The 14,807-nt window shown below is 59.8% G+C and overlaps 3 protein-coding genes across 5 annotated transcripts in view; 2 read left to right on the forward strand and 1 right to left on the reverse strand.

The window, feature by feature from the left end:
* Positions 1 to 3,287, forward strand: part of TOP3A (DNA topoisomerase III alpha) — a 30,150-nt gene extending 26,863 nt beyond the window's left edge. The window contains exons 19-20 of the mRNA XM_084861508.1: positions 209 to 897; positions 2,683 to 3,287. Coding sequence (XP_084717634.1) covers positions 209 to 897; positions 2,683 to 2,867 — 874 coding nt within the window. The 3' untranslated portion in view covers positions 2,868 to 3,287. The remainder of the gene's footprint in view (positions 1 to 208; positions 898 to 2,682) is intronic.
* Positions 1 to 14,807, forward strand: part of SHMT1 (serine hydroxymethyltransferase 1) — a 1,020,383-nt gene that overhangs the window by 72,624 nt on the left and 932,952 nt on the right. The window lies entirely within an intron of this gene.
* On the reverse strand, positions 9,088 to 14,685 carry MIEF2 (mitochondrial elongation factor 2). 3 transcript variants are annotated; one of them, XM_084861558.1, is made up of 4 exons: positions 14,310 to 14,685; positions 11,919 to 12,071; positions 11,535 to 11,715; positions 9,088 to 11,039 (listed from the first exon to the last, which is right to left on the reverse strand). In XM_084861558.1, exons 1-4 carry the CDS (start codon positions 14,403 to 14,405, stop codon positions 9,982 to 9,984), a joined length of 1,488 nt encoding a protein of 495 aa, XP_084717684.1. In that variant the 5' UTR covers positions 14,406 to 14,685; the 3' UTR covers positions 9,088 to 9,981. The 3 variants fall into 3 exon arrangements, with proteins under 3 accessions (XP_084717684.1, XP_084717686.1, XP_084717685.1); XM_084861560.1 differs by lacking the exon at positions 14,310 to 14,685 and adding an exon at positions 13,706 to 14,289 and having other exon boundaries at positions 11,919 to 12,067; XM_084861559.1 differs by lacking the exon at positions 14,310 to 14,685 and adding an exon at positions 13,706 to 14,288.

Here is a 14,807-nt window from a genome sequence, read left to right on the forward strand (position 1 = left end):
ACTTGGAAGCCGCTGCGCCTTGCAGAGGCCTCTGTGCGGCGGTCCCCCTGCCTCCCCTCTGCTCCTGTGGAGACCAGGGGGGCTGGTGGTTGGCTGGTGCATTATGGGATGCCAAGGGGAGACCTCAGGCAGGTCCGGCCCTCTGGGGACAAGGAGAAGACTCTGCACCTGGTAGTAAATGTTTCTCCTTACCTTCTGGCCCCATTAGGTTGAAGTTAAAGTTTAAACGTGGTAGCCTTCCTCCGACCATGCCTCTGGAGTTTGTCGGCTGCATCGGCGGATGTGATGAGACCCTGAGGGAGATCTTGAACCTGAGGTTTTCCCAGGGCCCGCCCAGAGCTTGCCCGCCCGCCAGCCAGCCCTCTGGCTACCTGCAGGCTAGCCAGTCTCTGAACCGAATGGACAGCAGCCAGCACGGCCACCCGCAGCCCCCCGGCACCAGGCAGCCCAGGCCCTTGAAGGCTCTGGTCCAGAATCTACCACCAGCCGCTGCTGCTGGTGAAAATGACTCCGTGGTCTGCAACTGTGGCCAAGAGGCCGTGCTGCTCACCGTCCGGAAGGAGGGCCCCAACCAGGGCCGGCAGTTCTACAAGTGCCCCGCTGGCAGCTGCAGCTTCTTCCTGTGGGCCAGCGGCGGCCAGCCGGACCCTTCCTCTGCACCGAGACCCCCTGGCGGCTCGCTGGGACGGCCCACTGGCTCGGGGAACCGCCCCGGTGGGGTTGGTGGCCCTGGGGATAACTCTGGTGGTGGCACTTCCTGCCTCTGTAGTCAGGCCACTGTCACACGGACGGTGCAGAAGGACGGGCCCAACAAGGGCCGCCAGTTCCACACGTGTGCCAAGCCGAGGGAGCAGCAGTGCGGCTTCTTTCAGTGGGTAGACGAGAACGTGGCGCCAGGTGAGGAGTGGCCTCCCTGCAGCGGCCCGCGGGGGGCAGGGGGCAGGGGGCTGGGTGGGGTGGGTGGACGGGTCCTGCTCAGAGACCTCGGAGCTGTGTGATGGGAGTGTGAGCATCAGGCTGGCTTGCTCCTCCATCTGTGTCCCAAAACAAAGGGTGCCACGGGAGTCTGGTAGCTTGCTGTCCTCCATCCTCACCAGGTAAGCCTGGTCACAGTTACACACGAGGAAGTGACTTTGCTCAGGGTCTCACAGCGACTTGAGGTCGGCCTAATCCCAGCCCCGTGCCCTGTAGCCTTTGTAACCCTGCAGGGTCATTTCCATCAGCCTCGTTTTTTCAATGAAGAAACTGGCCCTGAGGATGTCTAGGAACGTGCCCAAGGTTATAGACACGGTGTGTGGGTGGCACCCCAAACGGGCCTGTGAGACGGGCACCGGGTGTCGGTCCAGGAGGTAGTGAAGGCACAGAGAAGTGGCCTGCCTGCTCTCGTGTGCAGCAGAGCGTAAGTTCTGAGCATGACAAAGGCCTACTGGGAGCTTGTCACGTGCTGGTTCTACAGCCCAGCAGTTTGACCTTGAACACAGGACCTGGTCTCAACCTTGGTTTCCTCAATAAGATGGGCACCTGTCTGTCTCCATCAGAGTCCTGAAGGCGCTCAGTCTCAGGCTGTGGCTCTAACATGTCACAGCTCTGAACACACAGGAAGAACCCAGAGCAAGCAGGTCAAATGCAAAGGCTAACAGGGGCCAAACAAGGGTGGTGTAGTGACCGCAAAAGAACAAAAGCTGCCGTTCCCACAGAAACGGGCTTGTTTGGAGAGTCCAGTGTAAAGCCCACGAGCTATCTGCGTCCCGGGAAGGGTGCTCTCTTCCCGGCTCGGCCTCTCCCCTGCCCTCCTGCCTCAGGGGAAAGCTTAGGCACAGTGATCACTTTCAAAACTGACTCCAGGTGAAAGTCACTCTGGATCTGACAGGAGATATTTCCTTCCATAATTGCAAATAACTGCTCATACGGGTATATTGGCTGGGCTGCAAAAATATTCATTGTGGCTGCATGAGGCCCAGGGCCACAAGTTTGACATGCTTGACCCAGAAGGCTCAGTAAAAAAAGTATGGGGCTGGTCCGGCGGGTGTGGCTCAGCAGTTGAATGTTGACCCAGTAACCAAGAGGTTGCCAGTTTGATTTCTGGTCGGGACACATGCCTGGGTTGCAGGTTTGATCAGTGGGAGGCATGCAGGAGGCAGCCAATCAATGATCATTTTAGAGAGATAGTAATATCAATCTCTCACCATTGATGTTACTATCTCTATCCCTCTCCCTTCCTCTCTCTAAAAGTGAATAAAATTTTTTTTAAAGTGCAGGGCTGGCTGCCAGAGCCAGAGGGGCCCTGCTGGGACAGACTCCCGTTTGCGTGGAGAGTTCAGACGCAGAGCCACTCCTCCCGCTGAGAGGAAGCAGGTCTGCCCCCCAGGCCAGCTGACCGCTCCCCTGGCTGACAGAGCGGGTTTCTTTGCGTGGAAGGTGGGGAACGGGGTGGTCACAGGCCCTTTTGTCTTTGCTGCCCCGCCTCCTGACCTCAGGCCAGCCTCTTGCTTGCGTTCCCGCTTCAGTAGAAGGGGCAGCGCTCATTTCCAGCACCACGTGGGCCGCCTCCGGGGCTCAGGGCCTACGCAGGGATCTGTGTGCTGTGCAGAGCAGTGGCCTGGTCTGGGGTGGCGGTGAGTACAGAAAGGAACCTGCATTTCCTTCCAGCGTCAGTGTGACTTTCCCTGTTTCCTCCCACAGGGGCTTCAGGAGCCGTGCCCTGGCCAGCAGGCGGCGGGAGACCCCACGGGCCCCAGCCCACAAGCAAGAGAGCGCGGGCCGGCTCCTCCGACCCGGGGTCCACGGCCAAGAAACCTCGGAAATGCAGCCTCTGCCACCAGCCTGGACACACCCGCCCCTTCTGTCCTCAGGGCCGAGGAGGGTGAACGGGCACGTCCTCTTGTTTCCCGGAGGAGCTGTCTTCCTAGGACCCAGCGGCCCTTCACCCCCTGGGGGACAGGGGGGCTGCAGCCGGCCTGGGTTAAGGAGTCAGGTCCAGGCTGCTCCTCCAGAAGGCCACCTGTGCCTGGGCTCCAAGTGGCCATGCCGCTGCCGAGGAGGCCCCGAAGCTGCCGGGATCCCCGCCCCCGAGGTCCTGTTGGCGGCGGCTGTGGCCTCCGGGCCTCGGCACCTCCCTGAGACCAGCACACCGTGGCTCCGGGCGCAGGGAGGGCTTCTCCACTGACATCCTGGGAAGGGGCTCTTGCTCTAGAACTGTCTACAGAAGTCTTTCTCCCCGTGATCTAGAAGCCTCTGTCGCCAGGACACGCCTGCTCAGGTGCCTTAATAAAGAGTTTCACCCTTCACTCTGGCGGCTCAGGTGCGGAGTCTGGGGAACGTGGCAGAAGCAGGGGGTGTAGATACCAGCCAGTGCCCTCTTGCCAGCCTCTGGCCCTCATGGTCTCCCTCCAGCCGGTGCCTTTTTCCCCTGACAACATGGCAAGCGGTAAGCCCAGCTTCTCGCACCTTGTCCTGCAGGGAAGGTGACAGCGTGATTCAGATCTGCCTCCCTCCCCTCCGAAGGCCGCCCGTGCCTGCCTGCCGTTACCGGCCCTGTGGACAGCACTCAGTGCACTGGCTCTGTGAGGGCGAGGCCAGCAGAGCGGTGGGAGCTGCCAGTCACGTCCAGCTGCCGAACAAGTGACTCCTTAGGTCTTGGGACACCCGGCCCGTCCTGGGGGGGGGTGGGGACGCCTTGCTGCGCTGGCTGGTGGGGGATGGGAGGCAGGCGGACGACGTTCAGACGTGCAGCTGCTCCTGGAGCACCTTGTCAGTGGTTCACGTCATGACCCTGCATTTGTGAGGATTTGGGCTTCCCCCAGACCCAGAAACCACCAGTCCATATCCTGTGTCTGGTCCTACCTATTCTGAATGTTTCATATAAATGGAATCGTAAGTGCCCAGCCAGGGTGTCCCAGTGGTTGTTGACCATGAACCAGAAGGTCACCAGTTCGATTTCGGGTCATGCCTGGGTTGGAGGCTTGATCCCCAGTGTGGGATGTGCAGGAGGCAGCCCATCAATTATTCTCATCATGTTCCTATCTCTCCCTCTCCCTTTCTCTCAAAATAAATGGAGTCATACAGAATGTGACCTCCTGTGCTTCGTAAGGTTCATCCACATAGAACCTTGGACCCTCGTTCCTTTTTTATGACTGAACTAGGGGCCCGGTGCAGGAATCTGTGCATCGTGAAAGGAACGTGGGCCACAAGGCTGCAGTGGCCACTGGGGCAGGTCTCGGCCCATCCTCCACAGCCCCCAAGCCCTGTCCCCTCTACCAGCAGCCCCACTCTTGCCGCTGCCACTCCCACACACAAACGGCACTGGCTCTGTGCACACCCACTGATGGTGTAGAGCGATTGGGGTCTGCACCTTGAGCAGGTGCAAGCAGCACTGCTGCCCTGATCACCCCTCAGGAGCAGGGGGAGGTGAAGAAGGCCTCAGGGGTGACTGGAGCAGGCAGCCGCTGCTCACACCTGCTGACAGTACCAAGCAATAGGGACCAGTGCTGGGTTCCAGCACAGGGGCAGGGGGAGGTGAAGAAGCCCTGAGGGGCAATCAGGGCCAGCAGCAGCTGCTCGTACCTGCTAATGGAGCCAAGTGACCAGGGCCGTCACTGGGCACCAGCAACAGGTGTGAGCCCCCGGGCAGGACCATGGTGCACAGCAGCAAAGAATTTTCAGTAATCACCAGAATCTTGCCCTGATGACAGTGACTGGGTCCCTGCTTGGTCTGGCACCCCCACTCACCTGCTCCATCATCCCACCGCGGCCGCCACCCACCATGTTCCGTGAATGTTCCCTGGTGGTCAGCACACCACAGTGACCGTTTGGCCTATTTGCATATTAAGGTTTTATATAGACTATAGATAGGCTCGGTACACGAAATTCGTGCATGGGGGCGTGTCCCTCAGTCCAGCCTGCACCCTCTATAATCTGGGACCCCTCAAGGAATTGGGACTAAACGGGCAGTCATATATCCCTCTCACAATCCAGGACTGCTGGCTAACTGCTTGCCTGCCTACCTTCCTGATTTCCCCTAACTGCTTCCTGCCTGCCAACCTGATCACCCCCTAACCACTCCCTTGCCAGCCTGATTGATGTCTAACTGCTCCCCTGCCAGCCTATATGCCCCCAACTTCCCTCTGCTGGCCTAGTCCCTCCCAACTGCCTTCCACTGCTAGCCTGATCACCCTCAGCTGCCATCCCTTGCAGGCCTGGTTCCTCCTAAAAGCCCTCCCCTGCTGGCCATCTTGTGTCCACATGGGAGCAGGATCTTTGATCACAAGGGGGCAACCATCTTGTGTGTTGGAGTGATGGTCAATCTGCATGTTACTCTTTATTATGATGATATTCCATCATATGGATGTACTATATTGTGTTCATTAATTTGCTGATGGACATTTGGGTTATTAATTACCTTTAGCTAGTGTGAATAGTGCTGCTATATGCATTCAAGTATAAGTATTTGAACACCTGTCTAATTCTTTCCAGTATATATGTAGGAGCGGAGTTACTGGGTCACGTGGTAATTCTGTTTAACAAATGGTTTTCCACAGCAGCTTTATACCATTTTACATTCCCATCTCCAATGCACGAGGGTCCTATTTCTCTACAGTCTTACCAATAATTATTTCCTTTTTAAAAAATTATGGCCACCCTAGTGTGTGTGAAGTGATAGCTCATTGTGGTACTGACTTGCATTTTCAAAATGACCACTGATGTTGAACATCTTTTCATGTGCTTGTGGCTATTTGTATATCTTTGGACAGTTACCTACTCAAGTCTTTTGTCCATTTTTCAATTGGGTCGTCTTCGTTGTTGAGTTGTAGTTCTTTCAGACTCAGGATACTAGAGGCATTTGTGAGTTCTATTCTTTGTACAGGTGACACCTATATGTGCCAAGACCAAGAACTGCTCGATCGGGCTGTGCCAGGACAAACTCAGCTCAGGTCCTGGCACCCCAATGGCTCAGTGCTGGGCCCTCACCACTGAACCTGAGTGGCCTCGCCTGTGACACCTGGTGCTAGTCAACTGGGGACGCTTTGGTGGAGGATTCCAGGCTTGACTGTAGTGAGGACTTCTCAAATAAAAGCCTATGAGGGAAAAATATAAAAATAAAAGCCTGTGAGGGACTTTCTCGTGTCTCGACTCGGGCTAGCAGCATTCAGCGTACTGAGAAGTGGATCCTTCCCCCGACTGACAGAAGGTTTGAACCCCATCTACAGCTTCACAGGCAGGACAGGATAAAATGACCCCCACTTACTAAGCCCCGGCCACGAGCCACAACTAGGAACTAGGCCACCTAATTGTGCCGTTTCTCAGCCTCCAGCTCCACTGCAAGGGACACAGGCTCTTCCTCTCCGAGCAGCTAAGAGGACTGAAACCGTCTCCGCCTGCACGCTACCCTCTTAGAAATGCAATGTTCTCTCTGCCACAGCCACCGCTGCCTCAGAGAAGAGGCGCTCTGGCTGATGCATCTTGCACTTCCCTGAGGCACCCCTTCTTGCCTCAGTCTGAGAACTAGTGAGAGTGGCCGCATCGCACAGCTGCTGCTGGCTGAGGGCGCCTGAATTGGATGCTCACTGCTCTTAAGCAGCTGGAATCTAAAAATATAAGTTCTGTCATCCTAGCAGCCAGACAGTCTCAGCATTGCAGTCACTTCAGGCAACAGCTCGGCACTGAGGCCTGCTCCCTGAGACCTGCTCCCCTTTGGGGCAAATTGAAAGCTGCCTTTCCTTGTAGGGCTGCTGCAGCCCAGAACGTCAGCTGTTTGGGACCAAGGACTCTGACTGGAATACACAGGCGGCATGGGTCAATGAGCACACCGGGGTGGTGCCACGTGCCCCATTGGCCATCCTGCTAGGGACAAGCCTGCCTCAGACCACTCAAGTTCACACGGAGGTGGCTGGGGGTAGCCTGGAGAGTTTGGTGCAAAAGCACACAAGTGAGAGAGTCAGATTCTGGCCTTCCTGCTGTGAGACTCCAGCCAACCACACTGTTACCTCAGGAAGTTGGCAGCAGTGCAGAGGTGACCCAAACACCGTCCGCAGGGCCATTTGTTGGCTTTGGAATACACTCTGGGTGTCATCCAGGACACCCTTAGCTTCCTCATTGAACTAAGTGCAACCAAATTGTGATGTTACCGGGGTTTTTTAAAAGGCTAATTTTCTGATTAGAAAATAAGTATATTTTTTGCCCTAGCTGGTTTAGCTTAGTGGATAGAGTGTTGGCCTATGCACTGAAGTGTTCCAGGTTCAATTCCAGTCAAGGGCACATGCCTGGGTTGTGGGCTCGATCCCCAGTAGGGGGGGTGCAGGAGGCAGTTGATCCATGATTCTCTCTCATCACAGATGTTTCTATCCCTCCCTCTCCCTTCCTCTTGCAATCAATAAAAATGTATTTTTAAAAATTGAGATCCTTCAGGATCTGAACAAGTTTGAATGCTTTCCATGGCCAGGAATCTCCTCATGAGGGAGCCCCTGTGCACAAAGACCGCAGGGCTTATGGCTGAAACAAATGGCAGGTCTACGCGAGATGCCTGTTCCTCCAGCGGAGAGGATGCTGTGCAGCTGAGGACTCTGTTGCTGTTCTGCGCAGCTAAGTGCTTCTGAGGAGACACCCTCAGGAGTGAAGTAAAAGGAAATGTTTCTATGCAGGAAGTTATTCCTGAGCCATGTGGGTGACACTTCAAACCATGACTTTCATTCTGAGCAGGTGGCACCACAACTGCGGGCATGGGCCCTGGGCAACGCTAAACCAGGCCAGGACGACGACTGTCAGGCTGCCCACCACAGCTGAGGTCTGCGTACACGATGTTCAGACCGAGACGCACCTGGCGCAGAGCTGGCGTCATCCTTGCGTCAAAGGGAATCCGTGTAATGGTAGCAACAACCCCTGCGCCTGGCACAGACCAGGACTGAGCCAGCCAGACATAAGCTCCTGCAAAGGCTCCTAGCAAAACAGTGATTTGTTTCCAGCTCTCGGCTAGAAACTCAAGTCCCGGATGTTAACCGAGTATTGGCGATGTAACCACAAACACCTCATTTCTCTTTTAATTCATCCCTGTTTTTTCTTACTGAAATCACGGTGTTTGGGGAAATTCAGAGCTACCTCAAGTAGGAGGCCTCCCCAGAGGGGACCACACGTGGGGTTTGGTCTTCTAAGAGGCCTCTGCACCGCCCCAGCCACGCCCAGGCCAGCCTCCAGCAGGTACCAGTTGCCTTAGGAGCCCGCCATGGCAGAGGCAGCCCGGTGGCGGAGGCATCCTTGTGCTCGGGCTCCGTCTGTGAGCGAGGCACCAAGGCCCAGCAGCCTCCGGTTTGGGGAGGCATTCATCCTGGGCCAGGCTCCGGGCTAACGCTCCCACCAGCACTTACTCCTCGCAGCCACCCTAGGAAATAGGTATTATGATGAGAATACAACGCACAGCCGCTGCCTCCAGGCTGTCCCTGGCCAACCCTAGGCTGCCATTACAGCTGCTTAAGGCTCTCTTTGCACCAGCTCCTGAGACAAGTTATCTGAATGGCCCTCAGCTAAGCCAGTCTCCTGCCCTTTGACCCTTGTCATAGCCTCTGAGTGCAGTCATCATAATCTCCAGGGGCAGCCCAGGTTCCTGTCCCATGGGCGTCCCTTGGATGACTACTTAGGAAGTACACTGGGTGCAGAGGAGAGGAGGGGAGGAGCATGGCGATGGTGGCCACACCTTAAGGACAGGGCCTCGTTTGTCATCTGCTGACAAAGGCAGTAAGCCCCAGCAATGGACACTGATGCACTTGCTTCCCCGTCTGGACAGGGAGAGAGAGGTCACACTGCTCTGTCACTGCTGGCAGCTCCAGCTGGAATGAGTGCTGGCAGGAGCGTCGGCCCAGAGCCTGGCACAATCCCAGAAAGCACAGGGGCTTCGAATAAAAAACTCAGGCTTCGGGAAGGTACAAAACCCGAGTTGGTTCCCATTACAAAAGCAGAACATCACACCCGCAATCTTGTAACCTCCTTCCATATAAGCTTTTCCAGAGAAATGAGCCCCTCCAGCCCATTCCCAGCCCCTCTGGCCCAGCTTCCAGAACTCCCAACAGTTGCTTATGAGACAGCATGAGTCACACGAAGGCTTGTTTTCTCTTTTATTCTGGTTCACATTCTTTGAGGCACAGCTCGGCTTCAGCAGGAAGGACACGGTAGGAGGCACACGGGAGGGGAGGCAGCCCTCCCTTCCCTATCCCTGACTCTGCGGGCCCAGGGGAACCCAGGAGGCGGCTGAGCTGTCCTTGTGGCACGGCCCAGGCCCACCTGCCCACAGGCCTTCCCGGGAGGCCGCCGCCGCTCTCTGGCTGGCACAGTACAGCTGGCTCTGGGCAAGGCGGGCAGAGCCCTGGCTCCCGGTGGGCAGGGGCTCCCACAGGGCCCTCTGCAGGAGAGAACTCGCCTGATGGAGGGGAAAGGGCCTCACAGGTGTGAGGTGGGCAGCACCCCAAGCTGAGCCCCCACTCCAGGGTGGGGGAGAGGGCTCAATAAGCAAACTAGACCACAGACATCAGAAAACACCAGCTTCGAAGTCTGTCAAAAAGCTGCATTCCATGCCACAGCTACCAGGTGAGTCCGGCCCGTGGGGATGAACAAACACCAGGTGTTCACCATCCTGCACCAGGCGCCTAGAGATGCCTGGAGCTGGCACCCAAGGAAAGCACCAACTCACCCTCAACAGAAAAACACCTGCCGAGGACAGCAGACCATCTGCTGTCAGGGGATCCACTGCTGGTGATGAGGGACCAAGCCCAAGGTACCGGGTCGGCCCAGAGGACTGAGGGAGTGGGTGTGAGTGGCTGGCCCTCCAGGCTGCCTGAGAGGCAGTGCTGCCCCAAGCTCTCTGGGCTCAGAAGGTCCCAGTGATGGCTACCTATGCACATGCTAACCCCGGCCTTAGCCAACACCTTTTTTTCCTGGCTAAAAGCTAGAGGAAGGGTGCTCTCCAGCATCAGAACACACGCAGCCTGCCTGCCCCGTCTACAGCAGCAGCCCCTCGGGGGCCTGGAGGCCGCGGTACAGCACGTAGCCTAGGCTGTCCACCTCCTCCGGGCACAGGCTGGCGAAGAGGTTCACACCGGGGCTGAAATGGCAGGGCAGGCTGGCCTGCTCCAGGCTGCTGAGGAGCAGCTCCACGGCCTGCAGAAAACGCTCCCCCAGAACCCCCTCCGCCCAGTCTGCCTCCTCCTCGCCCAGACGGAGAACCACCTGGGTCAGGTGGCCCCGGCTCAGCTGCCTCAGGGCCGGATGGCCTTGGCAGACACGACACAGCAGCAGCAGCAGCCGCTGGCGGGTCCCAACCTCACAGCCGTCCAGAGCTCGCAGCCGGGCAGCCTCTGCCGGGTACAAGTCCTGCAGCCAGAAGTTCCCAGCCAGCCCCTCCAGGGGCCAGGCCACGAGGAGCCGGCCGTCGGCGCCGGCACCGGTGATGGCCAGGAACACGGCGACGGTGAGCTCCAGGCGCTCGTGCTGCACCTCCAGCAGCAGCTCCTCCGAAGCCACGCTGGGCCGGACCCAGCACCCGAGAAGGCTGCCGATCACGGGCCAGTTGACGGAGGCGGCCAGTGTCTTGCGAAACAGCTCCAGCAGGACGCGGGAAGAGAGATAGCCACCCACCAAGAAGCGGTCCCAGGGGCTGCTCCCGCGGGGACAGAATTCAAGCTGAGTCCTACGCACAGCCCAGCAGCGAGGGTCCCTGGCCACGGTGTCCATGCCAGGCACCAGGCTCCACAGGCCCGGCTCCAGCACCAGGGGCGCCAGGAGACGCACGTCGTCAGCAGCCCCTGCCTGCAAGCCATCATACAGCGGCCCCCCGGGCACAAGCGCCCCAAAGGGCAGCTCTGGGAACTTGCTCTGCAAGTAGGCCTGCAGCTCGAGGGCAATGTCGCCAGCCAACTGTTTGGCCAGAGCCACGTGGGACCCTGGGATGCTCACGTGGTCTCGCTCGAACGCCAACAGCTTCTCTTGGAAGGTCAGGCACAAGAGTCCTGGGGAGGTAAGCTGAGGAGACGACTGAGGGTCAGCACCTGCAGGCCCCTCTGCAGAGTGAAAGGGCCAGGGAACATGTCAGAAGGCCCTGTGAGGAGCCACGAATCTCCCAGGTCACCAGGTGTGTCCTGGCCTGGGCCTCCTTCCCCTCACCTGTAAGAACCAGCTGAGAAGCGGCACCCAGCTCAAGTCCTCAAGTAGAAAGAATACTCTGACGACAAGTTCTCATTGCCCCAGCTCCCCGACTCTTTGGGGCCAAAACAGTTCATGCAGAGAGCAGTGGGGTCCTGGACCTGTTTCCTGATCTGAGCCCCTATATCATAAGGCTACTGCCCGACTGCGACATCACCCCCAAAGTCCACGTGTCCCAGTGGGTGGCAGAAGGGCAGAAACGCACACCATGAAACATGCAGGGAGCCACAGCCCTGGGGGGACAGGGGCTTGCACGGGCACACAGTCAGTTGGTGGCAGAGCCTGAGTTGCATCTCCTGAGTGTGACCACCAAAGGGGGACCCACCAGGTTAGAGGGGAAGGGTGCCATTCACCTGAGGCAAAATGTGAGGGGACTGGGAGCAGCACAGGCTGGCTGTGGGCAGCAGGTGAGGGCCGGGGCTGTGGGCGTGGTGCGGCCTTGAGCAGGCTCAGTTCCTTCCAACTGTCCTCCAGGCTCGTGGCGTCTGCCTTGGCGTCATCCTCGTCCCGAGAGCTGGCAGCCCTGTCAATGAGCTGCGGGCAGAGTGGCACAGATCAGAGCACCTGAAGCCGGGGCAGCACAGCAAAGCCCCAGGGCAAAGCAAACAAGCTTGCTGGGTATAGAAGCAGATGCCAGCTTGGACGGTCCCCCGCCCCCGCCCGGGCCCCGCTGCAGGCCCCAGCCCTGTGATCCTCCTCTGGGAGCCCCAGGTGTAACTGGTCCACCGTGGCCTTACCCGCTTCACAGCCAGGGTGGCAATACCCAGCACGGCAGCCCCGCCCACACCCAGCACCAGGCGGGCATTGGCCAGGAGGAAGTCCACAGCACTGCCCAGCATGTCGTCATCATGCCGCTTCCCCCGTCTCTGGGAGAACTCTGCCATGTCTGCCTAAAAGAGAGCCAGGGTGCAGGGACCACTGAGTATGGGCAGCCAGGCAGACACGGCAGGCGAGGGTGGGCACTCTCGATCCATCATCCTGGGGTCGCTGGCTCAAGCCCCCAAGGGGGTTCCTGAGAGCTTCCGCAGAAAGTGGCCACTCACAGGTTTCTGTGAGAAGGGGAACTGCCTGAGCCCCTTCCCCAACCTGCAAACAACCTACCCCACCCGCTGGACAGAGGGCTCACCCAGCAAGTGCCTAAGGCAGGTCAAAGGGGCCCAGCACCCCAACCCCGGGATTCCTGACATCACAGACCCATAGAAGGTCTCAGCATCACTCCAGCTTTACAGACACACGCTGCTGGACCACACAGTGAGGAGGGGGTCTGTGGACCCACAACAGCAAACCCTCCGGACAGGTCCTAGAGGCGGCCTCGTCCTGGTTAACCAGGGCGGGCACAGGGGAGGCAGCAAGGCCCAGGGAAATCCACGACTTGGAGCCCTACCCCAGTGGTCGGCAAACTCATTAGTCCACAGAGCCAAATATCAACAGGACAACGATTGAAATTTCTTTTGAGAGCTGAAAACCAACTTCTGCACATGGGCACGAAGTTTCAATCGCACTGTATGTGCGTGCCCACAGCTGGTATTTTGTGGAAGAGCCACACTCCAGGGGCCAAATAGCTGCATGTGGCTCGAGAGCCGCAGTTTGCCGACCACAACCCTAGACAGCCTGCCCTGGAGGGCCTCTCAGACCTTTGGGGGATCTCAGTGAGGCCAGTTACCTCCAAATCTCTACAGAGTAGCCCCAAGGCAGAGCTATCAAGTCAATGACGGGACTGGTGAGAGGGCCCAGGCTGCCTGGGCAGGAGCTGCCTGTCAGTGGGTATGTGCCAGTCAAGGCCAAAGGCCTGTGCCCAGCAGGCAAAGGAACTGCACACACAGATCCAAATGGAGGACTGGCCAGGGCCCGGCGACAGGGGCCTCTCTGCGCCTCCTGGGCTTGGGACGTTGGGGATGGGGAGCTGTCCTCGGTGTGGGGAGCCAAGCGACAGAGAAGATAAGCTGCGGGCGGTGGGCCGCCCAGGGCTGTTGCCAGGTGAGGAGAAGCCTGAACCACTTGGGGACTCAGCCCCAGCACCACTCTCCATGTCTCAGACTATAAACAGGCACCGGGGCCTGGGTTGGTCAAAGGCTGGGGGCGCCCACCTGGGCGCAGCAGCTGCCTCCGCTTCCAGCGAAGCCAGGAGTGCCCTTTACAAGCCGCAAAGAGCTTTCCTGGCCCGCCTGCCCCATCTGGCGGGCCACGCAGGCCCAGCCCGCAGCTTCCAACTCGGGGGAGGGAGCGCGGACAGGCGGTTAAAAATAGCCCTCCCGGCGCCACCTGTCCTCTCCCCACTGCTCGCCGGGGTCAGGCTGAGCGGGCCCCGCGCAGGCTCAGAGGGCCCGTCCGGGTCGGTCCACAGAGGCACGAAGCCCTGAGAAACTGAGTGACGGGCCAGAGACGGGATTCGAAGCCCTGCTTGGAGGCCCCAGCCAGGCCACCTCATCTCCTCCTTCCTCCGTGAGGCCGCGGCCCAGACCTGCGTCCTGCGCGCCTCGCCTCGGGCCGGGGACCCCGCGCGGGCAGCTGGCAGCGGCCGTACCTGCGTCCTGGCGTCAGCGCACCTGCCGGCGGGCGCCCCGGGCCTCCCGCGTCCAGCTCCCCGCTGCCCGAGCGTGGAATCTGAACCCGGGAGCCGACGCCGACTCCGACAGGCACGCAGACGAGCAGGCCCCAAGTCCAATCAGAGCGCGAAGACCCGCCTTCTCTCTCCGAAACACTAAGCGACTCATCCAATGGCGGCCAGGCCACGCCCCGTCGGGTTGCGCGCTCCCTGGGGGCGGGACTTTCTGGTGGCCCGGCCTTAAAGGCGCCGGGCTGCGTTCGGAGACGCGCAGCGTGGGGCGGGGCCGTCCTTCCCCCGGAGCCCGCAGTGACGCGCGAGCCTGTAACCCGAGCCTCCGCCGTGGGGACGCTCCGGACCCACATTCCTGCCAGGGGCGGGCGGTCAGGCGGCTGCCGGCCGCGCTGTCGGCTGTCAGGTGACCCTGAGGTCACCTCTGCGAGAGGCCCGCCCGGTGGCCTCGCTCTTCTCACCTCTGGGCCTCTCCGCGCGGGCCGGTTTCCCTCGTGTGAGACGAACACCAGCCCCCACCCTGAGGGTGACTGTGCTCGGCCCGCGGTTCACTCACTCGGCATTTACTTACGGGGCCTGTGTGCGGCGGAGGGCGGACAGCAAACAGCGAAGGTGTACTGTCCGCATGGGAATGCCGGCCCCACGGGGAGTCATGACACGCACACATCGCGCGCCTGCTTGTGCCCGAGCTGCACCTGCGGCTCTCGTGTCTCTGGCGACAACCTTGGCGGCATTTCCCGGGCGGAGCGGCCGGAGCGGGCCTGGGCTTGAGGGCGCTCGAGGGCCTCAGCCCCGGCCAGGCGTCATGGCCCCCCGCCGCCAGGCCCCGGGCAGACAGACCCCGGCGGCCGGGCGGGCCCCTCAGCGGGCGCAGGGCGGCGGGTGCGGTGGGCACGCCCCCCGGGGCGCAGGGGAGGCGCCTGCAGGGGGTGAAGCCTCCCGCGCGAGCACGGGGGCGCCCGGACCCTGCAGGCCCCTCCGCTGCTCGCGCAGACGGGGAAACTGAGGCGCGGGGAGGCGGCGCTAAGGCAGCGCGCCGGGCGCCGGGCTGGAGGGCGCGGCCCGCCCC

This window comes from Pipistrellus hanaki (assembly GCF_964339955.1).
Source record: "Pipistrellus hanaki genome assembly, chromosome: 16".
Lineage (NCBI taxonomy): Eukaryota > Metazoa > Chordata > Mammalia > Chiroptera > Vespertilionidae > Pipistrellus > Pipistrellus hanaki.

Bases quoted from the DNA above. Each gene is read 5' to 3' on its own strand.
- MIEF2 (XM_084861558.1), bottom strand. From the start codon at position 14,405: ATGTGTGCGTGTCATGACTCCCCGTGGGGCCGGCATTCCCATGCGGAC. The intron at 11,716-11,918 runs GTAAGGCCACGG...CTCTGCCCGCAG, and splicing joins CCACCCTGGCTGTGAAGCGG to CTCATTGACAGGGCTGCCAG. The intron at 11,040-11,534 runs GTGAATGGCACC...TTCACTCTGCAG, and splicing joins CCCCTCACATTTTGCCTCAG to AGGGGCCTGCAGGTGCTGAC.